The sequence below is a fragment of the Odontesthes bonariensis genome, chromosome 9, assembly GCF_027942865.1.
Source record: "Odontesthes bonariensis isolate fOdoBon6 chromosome 9, fOdoBon6.hap1, whole genome shotgun sequence".
NCBI lineage: Eukaryota > Metazoa > Chordata > Actinopteri > Atheriniformes > Atherinopsidae > Odontesthes > Odontesthes bonariensis.
In genome coordinates this window covers 39,950,808-39,972,644 of record NC_134514.1, presented here as the reverse complement: position 1 = coordinate 39,972,644, position 21,837 = coordinate 39,950,808, and the positions used below count along the sequence as shown (strand labels likewise).

Sequence of the window (21,837 nt, the reverse complement as noted above, 5' to 3'; positions counted from 1 at the left end):
GGTTTTCTATCTGTGCTCATACGGTCATTTGCACAAATGTATGTGGTGTCAGACCTGTCAGGCAGTCTGTGTAGCTATATGATGTTTTTAGAATCTGTTATCAAAGTCTAAAATACAGGTGACTTCAATAACCACTTACAACATTAACAATAATTTGTTGTCAAAGAATATTGATAATGAAAGGGATGCAAAGGGGCCAACTATATACTGTGAATATCTGCCTCATACTTTGAGTGAGTGCAGTAGTACAGCAATATCAAGACCAAAATACAATCAGGTTTAGAGATGTTTACAAGATTAATGTTGATTGGCACTCAGAATGTTAATATATCCCACCCTTAATCTCTTATCACTTAGCAGCTGTAGTGTCAGTTTCCGTATACACAACCATGGGTATTTTAACACACAGAGCTTTGTCTGTGTATTTTTGCCCGTTGTTCACAGGCAAAAACAGTGCCTGAGTTTGACAGAAGTGTCTTGTCGAACTTTAAATGTGCTTTTTTTTCTTTTTTCTTTTTTTCTTCCTCTTATTATAATTATTATTATTGCCTTTGTTATTTATAAACTATGGCTTTTTTTCTGACCACTCCTCTGTGAAGCCTAGCTTTATGAAATGTGTGGCTTATGGTGATCCTATCAACCGATACACCAGTCTCCACTGTGGAGCTTTCCAGCTCCTTCAGTGTTACTTTGGTCCCTTTGCTCCCTCTTTGCCAAGTCTGAGAGTTCTAATGGAGGGCCCTCTTTTGAGAGGGCATGTTTGGAGAGCTTCGTGGTCTTCATGGTGTTGCTTATGTAATGGTGCCTCTTGATTAGCAGTGTTTGAGACTCTGCGGCCTTTCAGAACAGGTGTACATATACACTGAGATCATTGTGACTTCTGAAGGTAATTGATAGCACCAGATCTTATTTAGAGGCTTCATAGCAAATAGGATGAATACATATGCACACACATTTTTAAAGATATTTTAAAGTATATTTTTTGTTCATTTCACATCACATATATTTTAAGTATTTGATGCGTTTTAAACTTAAAATCCCCCCCAAAATTATATCCTACACACACAGATTAACTTTGTTTTTTAATGCTCCTTGTTTGGGTAGTTATAATCTTGTGTCTGAATAAGTCATTTTTGTGTGGTAGAGAAGCTTATTCCCATCAGAAGCTACTCATTGTTGTTCTACCACACTTTCTAAGGCATATTAATGAGTAATGTGTAACGAATGCTTGTGATTGTCACTCAGTGCTCCTCACTCGAGGGGTTATATCAACCACTCAGACTACTAAGAGATTTTACAGGTTGTTTTCAAAACAGCCTGGTGAAAAATGTCAGGGCATGTTAAAATATAGTGTTAAATAACTTTAAACCATAAACTTGCTTTCTGTATTCTTTTGTATATACTTGTCAATATTTCACACAATAATAATATACCTTTTTGGAGCAGGGGGAAACGGCGGCACTGCATTTGATGTAGAAAAAGTGGTGGGTACCATCATAATCGCCAAGCCTTTGGATGCTGAACAGCGCACCTTCTACAACCTGACAGTGCGGGCCACAGATGGCACTAACACTGCATATGCACAGGTAAGACTTTTCCTAATTTTTTCTTATTTTCTATTGTTTGTTTGCACATTTAAAGTTTAAAACCTTATCACTAATTTTGAAACAACATATGCTAATATCCCAGATGTCATGTAAACAATAACCATTTATGATTTGGTTTGGTTATCTTACAAAAAATAAGAGGAATAAAACAGGTTCAACACAGAATGGTAAATGGACTCATTTAGCATCTAGTTGACCACTCAAAGCACTTTCACACTACACTCCATATTCGCCCATTCACTCAAACAGCACGCTACACGGTGCTTTGTTCTAAGTTTGGCGAGAAGCGGAGTAAAGAATGAAATTTTAGAGCCAACAACGCCACCTGGGGACTTGCACCCCAGAATATGACAACTGAAACACAATTGCTGTAAGGACACAGGGTTGTGACTGAGGAGGCAGGGACAGTAAAGTAAAGAAAGCAAATATATTTATTGAAAATAATATTTATGAATAAATCTTAAGTTAAGCTGCTGCTGCAAAGAAGCTTGGACTGCCCCCAAATAGGTTGAGTGCCGACTGCTAGCCGTAAACATGGGCGGCCGTGGCTCAGTTGAATGCAGTACTGTGGCTCATCCCAGTGTTAGGGGGTTTTGCCCAAGGTCCCCTACTGGAGGTAGTACCTTTTATGTGGGTGGGTCAGGATTCAAACCCGTCACCTACATGAAAGGCAGCAATCTTACCACTGCACTATCCAGTACTCTCTTTGACTTCATGAAGGAAGTCGTATGCCTTCTGCTTGGATGTATTCTCCATGGACAAATGAAAATCAAATCAAATCAAACTTTATTTATATAGCACCTTTCATACTAAAAAAGCAGCACAAAGTGCTTTACATAATAAAATCAATAATCAAATCAATTCATGCATAAACTCACACACAACATCACACTGACAACCACACTGCACACATACTACCCCCCCACCACCCCCAACATGAGCAACATCAATATCAACAACAATCAACATTAAAATCAACATTAAAATCTGGCTTGACATTGAAGTGAGGATCTTGGGGATCTGTCCACACCGGGAGCATGTATCCATACTTATAAAAAACTGTCGATCCGTGAGATAAGAGTAAAACCAGTGCCAGAGACACCCACCAGGCTTCTAAGTCTGTTTAATAAAATGTGATGATCTACTGTATCAAAAGCTGCACTAAGATCCAGCAACACCAGGACTGAAAGCTTCTGTGAGTCCATGTTACACCTGAGATCATTTACAATCTTTAAAAGGGCTGTCTCTGTACTGTGGTTCTTCCTAAAACCAGACTGATGTTTCTCAAAAATATTGTGTTTGTTTAAAACTCATTTAATTGGATAAAAACAACGTTTTCTATAATTTTACTTAAAAATGGTAAGTTGGATACAGGTCGGTAATTATCAAGGATCTTGTGATCTAAATTGCTCTTCTTCAGAAGGGGCCTCACCACTGCAGTTTTACAGGCAGATGGGAAAACACCCGCCTGAAGAGAGCAATTTACAATATTTAAAAGCTCACACTCGAAGAAACCATAAAATGTCTTTAAAAGAGATGTGGGAATGGGATCTAAAAGGCAGGTTGTTGGGTTTTGTTGGGAGAAAACTCGACCAAGCATCTTGGCATCAACCAGGACAAAACTATCCAGTGTTTCCTCGGGTAAAAACAATGCTTCAGAAATGTTAAAAATCAACATTTTGTTGAGATAAAAGGCTGGATCTAATAGCATTGATCTTACTTCTGAAGTGGTCTGCAAAGTCCTCACATGCAGCGTCTGATGCTGGGATGGAGGACTTGTTAAAATCTGTGTTTATTAAAAGATCGAATGTTTTGAAAAGGAATTTAGGATTATTTTTGTTCTGTGTAATAACATTTGAAAAATGGAGGGTTCTTGCCTGTTTTACTGCACTGTTGTAATTTTTTTGTTGTTCCTGAAAAATCTGTAAGTGAATAGTTAATTTTGTTTTCCTCCATTTTCTTTCCACTCTCCTGCAGTTCCTTTTCATTTGTTTGATTCTCTCATTTCTCCACGGTGGTATGGTTTTAACTTTTACTGATTTTGTTTTAAGTGGAGCTGCAGCATCAATGGCTGACTTCAGTTTGCTGTTAAAATAATCAACAATAAAATCACACGATGCAGGTAAAAACTGTGCAGGGGTATGATGTAAAATGTCAATAAAATCTGCAGCCACTTCAGAAGTAATATACCGCTTCCTCACGGTTCTCACCGGGGCCTCCTGTTGGATAAAACTGGTTACATTAAAAATAAAAAAAATAAAAAAAACACACAGTAGTGGTCTGACACAGCCAGGTCAACAACAGAGGACACACCAGTGGACAGGCCATAGGTTATGACCAAATCTAGGGTGTGTCCTCTGTTGTGAGTAGGCTGTGTGACGTGTTGTTTAAAATCCATGCTGTTCAATAGGTTTAAAAACTAATTTGCATAAAAATCACAGCTGTTGTCAATATGCAAGTTAAAATCACCAGTTATTAAAATTTTGCTGTATTTTGAGTGTATAAATGTTAAAAAGTCAGAAAACTCTTGAATAAAACAGGAAGGAGGCTTGGGTGTTAAAATCTGTTTTAACAGTCACCTGGGGCCTCATGTACAAATACTTGCATGGATTTCCTCCTGAAACATAGCGTACGCTCAAACCCAGAAACCCTTCTATAAACAAAAATAACTGGAAGTATGAATCTGTGCGCATGCATGAATCCAAGCACATTTCCTTTGTACATCCCAATCAACATGGAATTGAGCTCACATGTTGGAGTACTTGACCCCTCCCTGTCCATGCCCTTACTTAAATATGCTAATCATATTTAAATGAGCCCTGCACCTACAAGGAGAAGAGGGGCCCATCCTGTTTGAACAGATTCGATGCAACTATGGGTGCCACTGCTCTCTCAGGGGTGGTGGGGGTACATGTGGATTCAATTCAATTCAATTCAATTAATTTTTATTTATATAGCGCCAAATACAACAAATGTCATCTCAAGGCACTTAGATAGTAAGTCCAATTCAAGCCAATTGGAATTCAATTAATTAATAATAATCATAATTGATAAAATAATCCAATTCGTTCATATAGAGCCAGTTCAAAAACAATTTCCTAGCTAACAAAACCAACAGATTACACTGAAAACTTTTTGTTTTTCGGTCCAATCTCCCGGCCTGAGCGTGCCTGAGGCGACTGTGGAGAGAAACGACTCCCTTTGAACAGGAAGAAACCTCTGGCAGAACCAGACTCAGGAAGGGTGGCCATGCACCTCCACCAGCTGGGGTTTAAGACAGAAAGGGGGGGGGGCGGCACTGTAACACCATTCAAAGGATATCTGTTGGAACAGGGAAACACGAGTTAATGACCACAATAATGTCACATATACATAAAGAGAGTAAAGTGAGGAAAGGTGTGACAGATGAGGCCCCCCAGCAGTCTGGGCCTATAGCAGCTTAACTATGGGATGTTTCAGGATTACCTGAGCCATCCCTATTCAAGGTAAACACAAGAAACTTGTGCTAACGAAAAAATAAATAAATAAATAAATAAAGGACCAAACTCAGTGAGTAATTCCCTATACTCCCTATATAGATCTGCTCCTCACACCACAACAACTATCTTTTTACAGCCACAAGCTACCTCAGCCTCTCACCAACTGCACACCAGTCACAGCGGGGTGGGGATGCAAACCCTGGTTCGGGTAGGGGGAGAAATAAAAGAGGTAAGATAAGCGGGAATGGGATTCAAACCCTGGTTCGGGTAGGGGGTAATGAAAGTATAGAGGGTGCCAGAGGTGGAGGCAGAACAAGACACACTAGCAGATACACTATCAGATTCAACAGACCTAACTATAAGCTTTATAAAAAAGGAAAGTTTTAAGCCTGGTCTTAAAAGTGGAAAGGGTGTCTGCTTCCCGGACATTTACTGGCAGCTTATTCCACAATAGAGGGGCCTGATAACTGAAGGCTCTGCCTCCCATTCTACTTTTAGAAACTCTGGGAACCTCAAGTAAACCTGCAGTTTGGGAACGAAGTGCTCTGTTAGGAAAATATCTTACAATGAGATCTTTAAGATATGATGGAGCTCGGTCATTAAGAGCTTTATATGTAAGGAGAAGAATCTTAAATTCCATTCTGAATTTAACAGGGAGCCAATGAAGAGAAGCTAAAACTGGAGAAATATGATCTCTGCTGTTAGTTCTCATCAGAACTCTGGCTGCAGCATTTTGGATCAACTGAAGGCTTTTCAGAGAATATGTGGGACAGCCCAATAATAAAGAATTACAGTAGTCCAATCCTGAAGTAACAAATGCATGAATTAGTTTTTCTGCATCACTCTGAGACAAGATGTTCCTGATTTTAACAATATTACGAAGATGAAAGAAGGCAGTCCTAGAAACCTGTTTTATATGCGAGTCAAAGGATAAATTCTGGTCAAAAATAACTCCAAGGTTCCTCACTGTAGAACTAGAAGCCAAGGAAATACCATCTAGAGTAACTATATAGCTAGACAATTTCTCCCTGAAACGCTCAGGTCCAAAGATAACGACTTCAGTTTTGGCTGAATTTAGAAGCAGACAGTTCTGAGTCATCCAGGTCTTTATGTCTTTAAGACACGCTTGTAGTCTGACCAACCTATTGGGTTCATCTGGTTTTATAGATGAGTACAGCTGAGTATCATCAGCATAGCAATGGAACTTTATGCCATGCTGTCTAATAATGTTACCTAATGGAAGCATGTATAAAGTGAAAAGAATCGGTCCAAGCACAGAACCCTGAGGAACTCCATGACTTACTCTGGTGTGTGAGGAAGATTCTTCATTTACAAGAACAAACTGAAATCTATCAGATAAATATGACTTAAACCAGCCTAATGCAGTTCCTTTAATCCCAATAACATGTTCAAGTCTGTGTAATAAGATACTGTGATGGACCGTATCAAATGCAGCACTGAGATCCAACAGGACAAGCACAGACACAAGTCCGCTATCAGAGGCTAAGAGGAGATCATTTGTAACTTTCACCAGTGCAGTTTCTGTGCTATGATGCACTCTGAATCCTGACTGAAACTCTTCAAACAGATTATTTCTGTGTAAATGATCACAAAGCTGAGCTGCAACTATTTTTTCAAGAACTTTAGACATAAAAGGGAGATTGGATATAGGTCTATAATGAGCTAACACTTCTGAATCAAGAGTTGGTTTCTTAAGTAAAGGTTTAATTACAGCAACCTTAAAAGGCTGAGGTACATATCCTGTCAACAAAGACAGATTGATCAAATCCAATATGGAAGTGTCAATTAATGGGAAAACCTCCTTGAACAGTCTGGTTGGGATTGGGTCTAAAACACAAGTTGATGGTTTAGAAGAGACTATTGCTGTTGTTAGTTCAGAGAGATCAACTGGGCAGAAGCCGTCTAAATATAAATCAGGTTCTAAAGATACTTCTAAAGCTGCTGTACTTGATGATACATCACTGATAATAGTGGGAAGGACTCCATCAATCTTCTCTCTGATAGAAACAATTTTATTGATAAAGAAGCTCATGAAATCATCACTGCTGAGAGTTAAAGGAATAACTGGCTCAGCAGAGCTCGGACTCTTAGTCAGACTGGCTACAGTGCTGAAGAGAAACCTGGGATTATTCTTATTCTCTTCTATCAATGATGAATAATAAGCAGTTCTAGCTTTACGAAGGGCTTTCTTATACGTTATTAAACTATCTTTCCAGACTAATTGAGACTCTTCTAAATTAGAGGAACGCCACTGTCTCTCCAGCTTTCTTGCAGTCTGCTTTAAAGCACGCAGCTGTGAATTATACCAAGGAGCCAGCCTCTTCTGACTGATTACCTTCCTTTTCAGAGGGGCAACATTGTCCAGTGCTGTACGCATTGAAACTATAGTGCTGTCAACAAGAGAGTCAAGTGCTGCTGGAGTAAAGTTTAGGTAGTCGTCCTCTGTCATATCTGCACATGGCAGTGAAGAAAAGGATGATGGAATTAATTCTTTAAATCTGGTTACAGCATCCTCTGATAGACACCTATATGTAAATTTCTTCTCAGAAACTGTATAGTCAAGTAATGTAAACTCAAAGGTTATCAGAAAATGGTCAGATAAGACAGGGTTATGAGGGAACACTGTTAACTGTTCACTCTCAATGCCAAAAGTTAGCACAAGATCAAGATGATTAAGGCAGTGAGTCGGTCTGTGAACACTCTGAGAAAATCCAATAGAGTCTAATATAGAATTAAAGTTCATATTCAGGCTGTCATTTTCAACATCTACATGAATATTAAAGTCACCCACTACAATGACTTTATCTGTACTCAGCACTAACTGGGATAAAAACTCTGAGAATTCAGACAGAAACTCAGAATAAGGGCCAGGTGGACGATACACAACAACAAACACAAGAGGTTTTTGGGATTTCCACTTTGCGTGGGAAAAACTGAGAATCAGAGATTCAAAAGAGCTCAAACTAATCTTGGGTCTGGGACTGATGAGTAACCCTGATCTGAAAATAGCTGCCACTCCTCCTCTGCCTGTGGTTCCAGGAACGTGAACATTCAAACAGTCAGAGGGAGTTGCTTCATTAATGCTAACATGATCCTCCTGCTGCAGCCAGGTTTCTGTAAGACAAAATATATCAATATGATGATCACAAATCAACTCATTCACTAACAGAGACTTCGAAAGGAGAGATCTGATATTCAGCAAACCACATTTAATAGTTTGATGTTTTTGTTCAGTTAAAGTTTTTGGATATGCTCCTTTTGTGTTAATTGATTGGGTGGGTAGCAGCAGGTGGGAAGCTGCAGAGAAGTGTGTAAGACTACAACTCTGCATCCTGACTCTGATAACCCCCAAGGTAAATACCTATGTAATTGTGTAACTCACAACAAACATGTTCATACAGTAACCTAGTGCAGAAGTGCGCCGGGGAAAAGGTGAGGCTGAATAAGACATTTCAAACTTTACACACAGGGTTATCAACATATGCACACAGAGACGATCATAGGCCTATTAGAAAGATCTTAAGCTGTAGTTAAACCAACAAAAAACAGCAAGTAACTAACTTTAACCACCGACTAATAACGATGCTGTCAAGACAGGATAGAAATTGGGGGCGCATATGCTCAATGCACATCACAGGGAATAATATTAGGGCAATTACATGTATAAAGTTATTTATTTAGTTACCCAATTAGGGCCTACATGGAAGATATGAAGTTAGTGACTACAGCAGTGCCATGTATGAAGAGAATACTTGAGAGACTTAAAAAAAATCTAAAGTGGGCTGGTATTCAATTCAATTCAATTAATTTTGGTATGAAAATCAAACCTACTAAGTCTAGAAGTATCTCAATAAGTAGAGGGAAATTAAGTGATAGAAAGTTTGTAATAGATGAAGAAAACATTCCAATAAGTAGGGAAAAGGCAGTAAAGAGTTTAGGCAGGTGGTACCAGGTAGACATGAATGATGGAGAGCGGGCAGTGCAGTTTTGTAAGGATGTTGCTGAGGGACTGGATAGAATAGATAAATCAGGGCAAGTAAAGTTGAAGCTGTGGTGTCGGCAGTTTGGATTGTTTCCTAGGTTGATGTGGCCACTGGCTGTGTATGAGATTCCATTATCTGTTGCAGAAAAAATGGAAAGATTAGTTAGTTTTTATATTAGGAAGTGGCTAGGTGTTCCTAGATGCTTAAGTACTGTGGCACTGTATGGGAAAGGCATACTCCAGCTCCCAGTATCTGGTCTAGTAGAGGAGTTTAAATGTACTAAAGTTAGGACAGAGCTCCTGTTAGCTAGGAGTAAAGATGTGGTAGTCAGTAAGGTGGTTCCAAACCCAACCAATGGGAGGAAGTGGAATCCAAGAAAGGCAGCTCAGGAAGCAGAAGCAACTCTTGGACATGCAGAGATTGTGGGTAATGTGCAAATAGGCCGGGGAGGCTTGGGGCTTGGCCCAGGCAAACCGGTGTGGAGTAGAGAAGGTCCCAAGGAGAAGAGAAAGCTAGTTGTTGAACAGGTTCGTAGACAGGAGGAAATGTTAAGGGGTGCAAAGGCAGTGGCTCAGGCTAAGCAGGGACGGTGGTTGAATTGGGAAGGTGTAGAGAAGAAAAAGCTTAGTTGGAAAGAACTGTGGAGTATGGAGGAAAGGAGTATTGGATTTTTGAAAGGGGCATACATATGATGTATTGCCAACTCCCCAGAACCTAAAACTCTGGGTAAATGGAGACCAGCTATGTTTGTTATGTTCAGGTACTGCAACTCTAAGGCATATTTTGTCAGGTTGTAAGGTTAGTCTGTCACAAGGCCGGTATACATGGCGACATGACCAAGTATTAAGAAGTTTAGCTGCAGGTATTGAAGATAAACGAAGGCAGGTAAACTTAGGAGGGTCTAAGGTGAAGAGAGTGGCAATTCAGTTTGTTCAAGAGGGGGAGAAAGTTAAAAAGACGATAAGGAGGCACGGCAGCTTGGAGGATGCTTGTGATTGGAAGATGCAGGTAGATTTAGGAAATAAGCTTGTTGTTCCCCAGGATATAGCCTCTACAAATCTAAGGCCTGATATAGTCTTGTGGTCTAGGAGTAGAATGAGAGTCTATTTCATAGAGCTGACTGTTCCTTGGGAGGAATTAGTAGCAGTAGTAGCATTTTTATTGATTGTAGGACTATTTAGGTGAGTTTGTCTACTGAATCTGCTAGTGTGTCTTGTCCTGCCTCCACCTCTGGCACCTTCTATACTTTCAGTACCTTCTACCCAAACCAGGGTTTGAATCCCATTCCTACTTATCTTTACCTCCTCTATTTCTACCCCTACCCGAACCAGGGTTTGTATCCCCACCCCGCTATGACTGGTGTGCAGTTGGTGAGAGGCTTGGATAGCTTGTGGTTCTGGAAAAAAAAAGATGGTTGTTGTGGTGTGAGGAGCAGTGATGGTTGGCAATAGGGGAGTGACTCATTATAGACAGAGTCACTGTCTATAATGAAAATGTTTCCTGTTGACATATACAAATTCATAATGTGATGGCGCTTTTATAGCAATGTGTGTGCAGTCGATAGCTCCGATTACATTAGGAAAATCAGCTCTCGCTGTAAATTATGCTTTAATGTTGGCCTGTACAACTGCATGGGAATTTGAACCTGGCTGAGATTTGTGGGATAGTTCCAGAATAATTCCGTCCCACACGGTCGACTGGCACAGTCCCAATCGGTTGGCCAGCTTCCTCTGGAATGCCCCGGTTGCTATAGGAACCCCAGTGTGCACATCACCTGTGAGTACAGGCAGCGCATGGCTCCTCGCTGTGTTGCGCTCCAACGCCGGCCGCAGGTCTGCGCACAGTTTCAGGAGGATTGCCTTCAAAGCAGTTGTTATCACGTCGGTGTGTTAATTGTTCATGTGTCTCAAATGTGCACATCACAGAGAACTAATTGTTTTCACATTTATTTATTCTAACAGTTTCCCAATATCACCTCTAAGAGTTGCAAAAGAATCAACAGCTGTAGAAAAGTCCATACGCCAGCCAGGAAGTTGGCGTGAGGCACCGCACATTTCCAAGGTCATTTCACTCTTGATACATCTGAACTTTGCTGTGAAAAAGAGCGTAGGCCACTTTTTGTGCGTATGCACCCTTTGTACATGAGGCCCCAGGTCCTCTGCAAGATGTTTTTGCTGTTGATCATTAGCTTCTGCTAAATGTTCTTGCAAAAGCTGTATTTGTTTCTGCTTAGCATATAGGTGTTTCTCATAAGAAGATACTTCAAGTTTCAAATCCCACACTTCCTGTAGGGCCACCTGGAAGAGGTGTTGAGATTCTTTACATAAAATAGAATAGAATAGAAGAAAAATACTTTGCTCCTCTGTCCTGCAGGATGCTGTGGAGAGGATGTTCATTATTCTCCAAAACAGAATCTAACTTCCTCCTCATCCGTTGCTCCACCACAGCACTGAGAGGGTCCAGCCTTCTGCCTACAACAGAACCAGCCTTTTTCACCAGTTTGTCCAGGCGCCTACAGTTTGTATCTGTAGTGCAACTCCCCCAGCAGACAGCAGCATAGAACAGTGCACTCTCAGTGATAGTGTGATAAAACATGCACATCATATCACTGCAGACATTGAAGGACCTGAGCCGTCTCAGGAAGAAGAGACGGCTCTGGCCCCTCCTGTACACTGCTTCTATGTTGGCAGACCACTCCAGTTTATTATCCAGCACCACCCCCAGGTATTTGCAGGTCTGAACAGTATCTATCTCCCCTCCATCAATGCAGACTGACTGGTATGGAGTTTTAGATCTCCTGAAGTCCACCACCAGCTCTTTGGTTTTGGTGGTGTTCAGGAGCAAACAGTTCTTTTTGGTCCAGTCAGTAAAGGCCTCCACAAGGTCCCTGTACTCCTTCTCCTGTCCACCATGCACACATGCCACAACAGCCGTATCATCAGCATACTTCTGAATGTGGCAGGACTCTGAGTTGTACCTGAAGGCCGATGTGTACAGGGTGAAAAGAAAAGGGGCCAAAACAGTACCCTGCGGAGCCCCAGTACTGCATTCCAGTGTTCCAGAAACACATTTCCCCATCCTGACATACTGTGGTCTGGCAGACAGATAGTCTATAATCCATGATGTCAGGGAGGGGGCCACACCCATACCGAGCAGCTTGTCTTTCAGTATGGGAGGCTGTATGGTGTTGAAGGCACTGGAGAAGTCAAAGACCATGATTCTCACATATGAACCAGGCACATCCAGATAAGCATATGCCCGATGCAACATGTACAGAATCGCGTCTTCCACTCCTATGTGTTTCTGGTGGGCAAACTCGAGGGGGTCAAGAGCCTCAGCAACCTGCAATCTCATGCGACGAACAAGGAGTCTCTCCAAGTTCTTCATGATATGAGATGTCAGAGCCACCGGTCTGTAGTCATTCAGCTCCACCGGTTGCCCTAATTTGGGCACCGGTATGAGACAAGAAGTTTTCCACAGCACCGGGACTTTTTCCATCTGAATGCTCATGTTGAAGAGCCTCTGAAGAGGTACTGCTAGTTGACCAGCACAGTCCCTCAGAAGCCTTGGACAGACTCCATCTGGGCCTGAAGCCCTCCCTGACTGAAGTCTCCTGAACTCAGCTCAAACCTCCTCTATAGTTAGACACAGAGGTTGTAGCGGAGGGATGGTGACAGGAGTGATGTTGCTATCAACCATAGAGATGGGGGTGGGGGTGCAGCTGGACAGAGGAGGGCAGGTGGTGGGAGTTGCTGCAGAGGTGTAGGTGGAGGTGCAGTCAGGCAGAGGAGGAGGCTTGGCGATGCAGGTTGCCATTGAGGTGGAAGTACAGCAGGGCAGTGGAAACAGTATAGAGGAAGCAGCTGTAGTGGTGGGGGTGGAGGGAGCAGCAGCAGAGGTGGAAAAAGCCACACTGTCAAACCTGTTGTAATAATGGTTGAAAGTGTTGGCTCTGTCCACATCACCTTCTACAGACTGAGAGTTCTTCAGTCTGTATCCAGTGATGGTCCTCATGCCCCTCCACACCTCCTTGGTGTTATTGTTCTCCAGCTGTCTCTCCACCTTTTTCTTTTACTCCACTTTAGCTCGACGTAATGTCTTTTTAAGCTCCTGTTGTACACTCCTCCGCCTTTCTCTATCCCCATTCTGGAACGCCCTCTTTTTCTGGTTCAGGAGGTCTTTGATGTCACTGGTGATCCATGGTTTATTATTTGGATAGCACCTTACAGTCCTGACTGGAATCACAGTGTCCCTACAGAAGTTAATGTAGTCTGTGATGGTGCTGACCCTCCTGTCCATGTCGATGTCCATTTCATCTTCCTCCAGCAGTACAGCCCAGTCTGTGACATCAAAGCAGTCTCTCAATGCATCACTCGCCTCTGGTGACCACTTCCTGAAAGATCTGGTAGTAACAGGAAGTCTTTGTACACACGGTCTGTATGTGGGTTGTAGATAGACCATGCTGTGATCAGATCTACCCAGTGGTGGAAGAGACACTGTCCTGTAAGCCTCCTTCACGTTAGCATAGAACAGATCTCTTTTCTCCACGTGTTGGACAGTCCACATACTGTACAAAGCCAGTCAGGCAGGAGGATAGAGAGACTGATAGAGATTTGTACTTGTTGGACAGCGGTGTATGGGAATCTGATGTACCATGGGTGATAAACTGATGAGAGCTTTGATGACCAAGGGGAGCGCACGACTCACAGAGGACTGGGACACCCCCGATCTGTCTCCAATCTCCCTTTGAAAGGTTCCAGTGGCCAAAAATCCAAGGGTGGTGAGGACCTGGGCGTGTGGTGGAACTGGGTTCTGATCGGCGTGTTTCTCTCTGGAGGTGTGGCTCCAGCAAGCTGCATATTTGCAGCAGCACAGTCCTTGGCAATCTAAATCGCGATGTCAGCCATTCGTCTGTCTACACGGTCTCGGAGCACACGCTCTCTTCCAAGAGCCTGACGTGCTCAGGCATCCAAAAGTAGCAAGACGGCCGCTGGTTACGCTTCCCATTGACCTTGTTATATACAGAGTCAAATTAACCTTCAATTAGTGCCTAAATTTAAGTCAAACAGAATAATGTCAGCATCATTATGGGGTATAATGTATATATTTATTTATGATCGCTTCAAAGTAATTAAATATACAATCCATTAGTCAAGCAAACTTGATTTGAATAACAGCAGACTATTTTAGGAAACTCCTACGACAGGTCTGGATCACTCGTAAATTCTGTTCGTACCTGAAAGAAAACGTAAAATACGAAAAGATTGGTGAATGCGCAAATTCTCTTAAATCACTCGTACGCACGATTTAAGAACAAATCTGTGCGTACGAACGGTTGTTGCATGAGGCCCATTGTTATTTTCCTGGGTTAACAATTGAGTACAAAAAGATACAGAAGGGACATCGTTTAACAGTTGCATTACTGCATATAACTGCCCAGTTTACTGACTCCATTTGGATTTAACTATTCAATAAGAAATAGCATGCATACACACTATGTACATTAATGCAACAAGCAAAACTTCAGCAAAATTCACGTTAAAAATTCAGCTTACAATACTCTTATATGGCGGAACAGTTAACAGCTCTGAACAGTTCCGAACTCAGTTAACAACACGGCAGCTCTGAGCTAACAGAGCAATAGTACACGTTCATTCATTTATTCGTCTTAAAGTATTGGTGAAATAAAGACAGATAATGCCTTATTTAGAGGCTGTATTGTCTCTGCCCTTTGTCCCGTTTGTCCCGTGATATGGATATACGCGGATCTCAAGTAATCTAAATATCGTCTGTAGGACGCAGACTTTCACCAAACTGTTATTGGTGAGTGAACGTATTTTATGCCAGAAATAAGGTCTAGGTTTAAAAAAAACGAACTTCCCCTTTAAGTTGTGGATGGTAGAAAACTTTTACAGCTTAATCAGGACAAAACTGTGCTGGTGATAGTTTCTGATGCTAACAGAGATAAACTCTGGCATAAATCCCATCAGAGCAAGTGAAAAACATTGGGGTAATTTGTTATTCAAATCTAAGTTTTGAATTCCACATTATCAGTGTAACAAAGAATGTACTTTTTTAACAGTGTTTTATTTTTCCCTTTTGAGCTTTTTTAACAACACTGTAAGACCAAACAAAAGCATATACCAAAGAATATAATTATAAACCCAATTTACCACATTTGTAAACAGTCAAATTGGCTTTCATGACAATTCATGATTTTCAGAGATTAAAAACCATTTAGTCCTGTACTGCTGTGTTAATAACGCTGTGTGCGTAAAAAGCTTCAGTTACAAGGACAGAACATTTAAACTACCAGAGACCCAATCAGCAGTTCACGTACATCAGTTTAGTTCTGTTTTATTCAGATAATACCATATCAAAACAAATGTCATCCCAAGGCACTTTCAAGATGTTGTCAAACGCAAACCAATTATGATCCAGTATTTGTTATCAAATCATAATATGATAAAATCAAATTCAGCTCTGTCTTGCACAATTTTAGTTCACATATTTTTAGGTAAGTGGGTAAGAAGTTTATATTTAATAGGTATGCTCAATGTAAAGTAAAATGTTTGCATTGAACATTTCTACAAAATGTAAGCTACTCTGTCACACTACTGTGCTCATATAGAGAGAAACAGCACACTTCAGTTCGTGATGTCCTCTTTTAACCTCGTCTTCCCTCTGTTCTTGTCCTCCTTTCCATATCCCTCATGTTTTAATTTCGTTGTACTGCTACAATGACAATAAATTCTAAATCTTAATCTGAATCTGTTGCAGGTTCACATCAATGTTCTTGACACCAATGACAACGATCCCACCTTCTCACAACCAGCCTATGAGGTCACCATTTCTGAAGACACACCACCAGATACTGAGGTGGCCCAGATATCAGCATCCGATCGTGATGGTCATCACCAGCTGACCTATTCTCTGCAAAGCTCCATAGACTTCATCAGTATGCATCTGTTCCGAATCCACCCTACACTTGGCACAATCTACACTACTCAAAGGCTGGACCATGAGGCCTGTGCCAAGCACATACTCACTGTTATTGTAAGACATGCTTTGTTTTGGAATCCTTCTCACTTTTGCATTTTTAGAGATTGTCTGTATGTCTTCCTCAAGCTTAGGTCCTCCGTTAGAAACCTGAGAGGATCAAATCAAATCAAATCAAATTTATTTATATAGCACATTTAATGTACAAAACAGTTCAAAGTGCTTTACATAAAATAAAAGCATTGCAGCAGGGAGTGTAAGAAGCATTAAAAATACATTAAAGAATATAAAGAGAAACAAATAAAATAATTTAAACAAATTTAAAAACAAGCAACAGTCTAGATAAATTCAAAGATAGCGTGCAGATTTCATGCATAGACACATGAGAAAAGAAATGTTTTTAACCTGGATTTAAAAATGTCTCCATTTGGTGAAAGTTTGGCAGTTTCAAACTGGCAGTTTGTTGAATTGAATTGAATTGAATTGAATGCCTTTATTGTCATTGAATTTAGTACAATGAGATTTCATAGAGCCACTCTAGTAAAGTGCGTCAACACATATACACTTAAAAAGTCCATCTTTACAATCCATACATACACACAGACACACACACATCCACATCCACATGCAAACATTGCAAATATCCCCCATTTTTGTCATAGCAACAGCAGCATGTTTGATAAGAATAAAAGCATGTGATAATGATAATAAATAGATGACTAGATAGATCTGATGAGCATAAAGTGCAAGGTGCTAAGTAACATCTGTGCAATCTGCATCATTAAAAACTTAAAAAGTTAAAAAAGTTTAGCTTCATTTAAAAGTGTTGTTGCCTTAAGAAAGAAGCTATTCCTAAACCTGCTAGTTCTTGCTTTTAGACATCTATAACGTCTCCCTGAGGGCATGAGTTCAAACAGTGTGTGACCTGGGTGAGAACAGTCCTTTGTGATTTTTTGGGCTTTTGAGATCAGTCTTGAGTTGGCAGTTTCCACTAGTGAGGGTAGAGGACAACCAATGATCTTCTGTGTTGTGTTGATTACTCGCTGTATACGTTTTCTGTCTGCTGCAGAGCATCCAGCGTACCATACAGACACACAGTACATCAGGACGCTCTCTATAGTGGAGCGGTAGAAGAGCACCATCAGCTTCTTAGACAAGTTGTTTTTTTTAAGAAGTCTGAGAAAGTGCAGGCGCTGTTGTGCCTTCTTTACCACTGCTGTGGTGTTGTCCGTCCAAGTGAGATCCGGGTTCCCAAGAATTTAAAACTGTGTACCCTCTCCACAGGGTGCCCCTTGATAAAAAGAGGGAGGGGATCGGCTCTGCACTTTCTGAAGTCTATGATCAGTTCTTTGGTTTTCCCAGCATTGAGAGACAAGTTGTTTTCTGTGCACCATGTAACTAGTCTTTGGACCTCAGATCTGTAGGCCGCTTCGACTCCTCCTGTAATAAGTCCAACCAGTGTGGTGTCGTCTGCAAACTTTATGATGGTGTTGCTGGGGTAGGATGGCTTACAGTCATGGGTGTACAATGAGTACAGCAGGGGACTCAACACACAGCCCTGAGGGGAGCCGGTGCTAAGAGTGAGGGTGGAGGAGTTGTGGGGGCCGAGCTTCACATGTTGGGGCCTGTTGGTTAAGAAGTCCATAATCCAGCGGCAGATATGAGAGGAGAGGCCTAGGTCAGACAGCTTCCTGATGAGGATGTCAGGGATAATTGTGTTAAATGCTGAGCTATAATCTACAAAGGGTATCCTCACATATGTACCACTGTGCTCTTGATGGCTTAGGGCTGTATGAAGAGCTATGGAGATGGCATTGTCCGTCGACCTGTTCCCTCGGTAGGCAAACTGATGCGGATCCAGGGTCAATGGGAGACTGGTTTTGATGTGCTTTAATACCAGCCTCTCAAAGCACTTCATAATAACAGGTGTGAGTGCAACTGGTCTATAGTCATTCAGACTGCTGGGCGAGGGCTTTTTCGGAACCGGGATGATGGTGGATGTCTTCAGGCAGGATGGAATGGCGGCTTGGGCAAGGGACCGATTGAAGATGTTGGTGAAGACAGCCGTAAGCTGATCGGCGCATCCCTTGAGCACCTTCCCAGGTACTTCATCTGGGCCGGCAGCCTTCCTTGGGTTCACTGACCTAAGCACCCTCCTTACATCATCCTCCTGTACTATGAGTGAGTAGGTACTGGGAGCAGGTGAGGGCAGCGCACCCGATGTTGGACTCTTGACCTCGAAGCGAGCAAAGAAACAGTTCAGTTCCTCTGCAAGCGAGGCATCGGTGTTGGAGAGCGTGGAGTTGCTGCCTTTGTAGTTAGTGATGGTCTTTATTCCCTGCCATGCTCGCCTTGGGTCGTTGTCTGTAAAGTGGTCCTCTATCTTTTCCTTATAGTCCTGTTTCGCCTCCCTGATGGCCCTTTTCAGGTCAGCTCTGGCTGAACTGTACCTGACTGTGTCCCCAGATCTAAATGCTGCATCGCGGGCTTTGAGAAGAGTCTGTACTGTCTTGTTCATCCATGGTTTCTGGTTTGGAAAAACCCTGACTACCTTGTTCACAGTGACTGTGTCCACACAAGCTGTAATGTAGAACAGCACAGTTTGGGTGTACTCATCCAGGTCTGGTTGTGCAAATATGTCCCACACAGTGTGCTCAAAGCAGTCTTGTAGCTGTGCTAGAGCCCCCTCCGGCCAGGTTTTAACAGTCTTTACAACAGGCCTAGCTCTCTTCCTGGAGGGTGTATATGCTGGGATGATAAGCAGTGAAATGTGGTCTGACAGTCCTAAGTGTGGGGAGGGAACTGCTTTATATCCCTTCTTAATGTTTGAATAAATGTGATCTAATGTGTTCTGACCTCTGGTGGCACATTTCACATACTGGGTGAATTCTGGTGGTATAGTCCCTAAGCGTGCCTGGTTGAAGTCTTCAGCTATGATGTGGACGCCATCAGGATGAGCCTGCAGCTGTCTGTTTATGGTGGAGTGCAGGTGAGCTAGCGCCGAGCTAACGTTAGCATCTGGGGGTATGTATACAGCCGTGACAATAACAACAGTCAGTTCCCTCGGTAGGTAAAACGGTCTGCACATAACTGACATAGCCTCGATGTTGGGAGAGCAATGGCTGTGTATAATCCTGCTGTTCGAACCCCAGGTGTCATGCACATATACACACAGTCCTCCTCCTCTTGTCTTACCGGATTCTTCGCTACGGTCCTGTCGGTGGGTTGTGCGGCCCGCTAGCTGTACCGCAGCGTCGGGGATAGCCGGGTGAAGCCAGGTCTCCGTAATCACCAGCACACAGCAGTCTCGCATAAAGTTGTTTTTCGCCAGCAGCAGTTCCATCTCGTCCATTTTGTTGACAAAGGACCTGGCGTTGGACAGAAATATGCTCGGTAGCGGTGGCTTGTGCGGTCGTTTTCGTAGCCGGGCAAGTAATCCGGCTCTACAGCCCCGCTTCGGCTTCCTCTCCCTCCGCCGCCTCCACTGCTTGACAGAGCCGACAACAATCCAGGGAGAGCCCGGTGGTCTGGCTTTAGCCGTGGGGATGCCGTTAGCTCGATGGAAGTCCCGAGTAATAACTCCATTGAGCTGTAATCCGCAGTTTATGAGTTCCTGATGACTATAGAAGTAAGTTCCTTCATGATTTTCCTTGCATTTCTCCAACACAACACACACACATACTAAAAACAACCATGCTGAGCACCAAACTAGAGAGCCGTAAGCCGCTGCACTCGTGCGCGCCGCCATCTGACTGCCAGCTGCTGCGAGGAGCGGAACCGCTTCCACTTGTTTGCACCATAACAGCTAAATGCTGCTTCTTCATGTTTAGTCTGGACTGGACCAGCTGACCTGAGTCCTTGGATCTAAGAGCTCTGCTGGCTTTATATTCTCTGAACATATCACAGATGTATTTTGGGCCTAAACCATTCTGGGATTTGTAAACCATCAGCAGGCTTTTAAAATCTATTCTGTGACTGACTGGAAGCCAGTGTAAAGATTTTAAAACTGGTGTGATGTGTTCAGATCTCTTACTCCGGGTTAAAACTCTAGCAGCAGCGTTCTGGATGAGCTGCAGATGTTTAATGCTCTTTTTGGGAAGTCCAGTTAAAAGAGCATTACAGTAATGGAGTCTACTGGAGATGAATGCATGGATGAGTTTCTCCTGGTCTTTTTGGGAGAGGAAACCTTTAATTCTGTTGATGTTTCTGAGATGGTAAAAAGCTGCCTTGGTGACAGCTTTGATGTGGCTGCTGAAAGTCAGATCTGAGTCTATCAACACTCCGAGGTTACCAACTTGGTCAGTGATTGTAAGGGCCCGAGTCTCAAGATATTTACCAACGCTGACCCTCTTCTCTTTGCTTCCAAACAGAATGATCTCAGTTTTGTCTTCATTTAATTGTAGAAATTTCTCTCTCATCCAGGTGTTTACTTCCAAATGATAATAATAATTCACCAAATGAGATCTCTTTACACTGGAATGTATCTTTAAATAAGGCAGCTTCACCACCACCTTTCCTCCCATTTCGGCATTTATCCATAAAACTAAAGTTTGGGGGTGCTGCTTCATTAAGAACAGTAGTACTTGTGCTCTCTGTTAACCATGTTTCTGTCAGAAAAAGTCATTAACTAACAGTGACTTATTGGACAGAGATCTAATATTAAGTAATGCTAGCTTTGTGGAGTTTACACTGGTCTCTGATGTATTCTGAGTTGTACGTGGTACCGTTAACAGATTAGATAGATTCACCCAGCAGGCTGACTGTTTTCAATTCCTTCTTTTACTAACTAATACAGGAATCCTATTGGGTCCCAGCTTGTTCTCAGAACAGCTGTCACTAATGAGACTTCTATAGCAGGGACCCTGAACACATCATGGCATGTCATCTTTGTTTTGAACTCTGGATGTTCTGCTGCTCCCTGAACATCCTGCACATCCCCTTGTGTCCTGCTCTGCCAGGACAGATGATGTCAGAGGAGGAGGAGGGGGTGCCCTGCGTTTCTCGGTTGATGGTGGTCGCTGGAGTCCTGGCTGGGATAGAGACATCCTTTTGAGACCTTGGGTGATGTGGAGTAAAGGGTCTGGTGAGGGGGAGGGCTGGGGGTTGTTTGCCTCGCTGCTGTGTCCTTCAGTCTAATCTGTACAGTCATGTTTGGGTTTGCCGTCCCAACAGCATGACGTAAATGTGCACCAAGTAATCTGCATCCAGTTCCATTGGGATACACGCCATCAGGTCTGAAACGCTCCTTACAGTTCCAAAAGATATTAAAGTTATCAATGAACTTAATCCCATGGGCGATGCATGCATTTGACAACCATGTGTTTAGGCCAAGAAGTCTGCTGAAAAGTTCAATTCCTTTACCAACAGTAGGAATGGGGCCTGAAATGGAGACCCGGTGTGCTCCATAGTGACACAGTCTCTCCAACAGCAGAGAAAAATCCTTCTTCAGGATCTCAGAGCCAGTCTTCCTTCTCAGAATATCTAAAGACCCTGTGTGGACAATGATCCTCGTGCCATCTGGATGAGTAGACAGAATGGTCGGCAAAATATCTATCAGTTCCCTGACTGATGTATCAGAAAAAGTTATATTTTCCGTCTTTGCCATTCTGACATGCTGTGTTATAGAGTCCCCGATTAGAATGGTGTCTATTCCTTTTTGTGTGGAGGTGTCGATCGCGTCTGTAGTCCTCACCTTGGTTGTGGGATTTGGGCTTCTCCTGATGATCTGGTTAGCCCTTGGCTGAGGTT

The 21,837-nt window shown here is 42.4% G+C and overlaps 1 protein-coding gene across 7 annotated transcripts in view; it reads left to right on the top strand.

The window, feature by feature from the left end:
• LOC142388681 (protocadherin Fat 3-like) overlaps window positions 1–21,837 on the top strand; it is a 248,293-nt gene that overhangs the window by 104,923 nt on the left and 121,533 nt on the right. For all 7 annotated transcript variants that reach the window (XR_012770319.1, XM_075474223.1, XM_075474224.1 and 4 more), the window contains 2 exons: window positions 1,447–1,586; window positions 15,871–16,146. Coding sequence is in view for 6 of the 7 variants with exons in the window: in XM_075474223.1 (XP_075330338.1) it covers window positions 1,447–1,586; window positions 15,871–16,146 (416 nt within the window). In the remaining variant the exon portion in view is untranslated. The remainder of the gene's footprint in view (window positions 1–1,446; window positions 1,587–15,870; window positions 16,147–21,837) is intronic.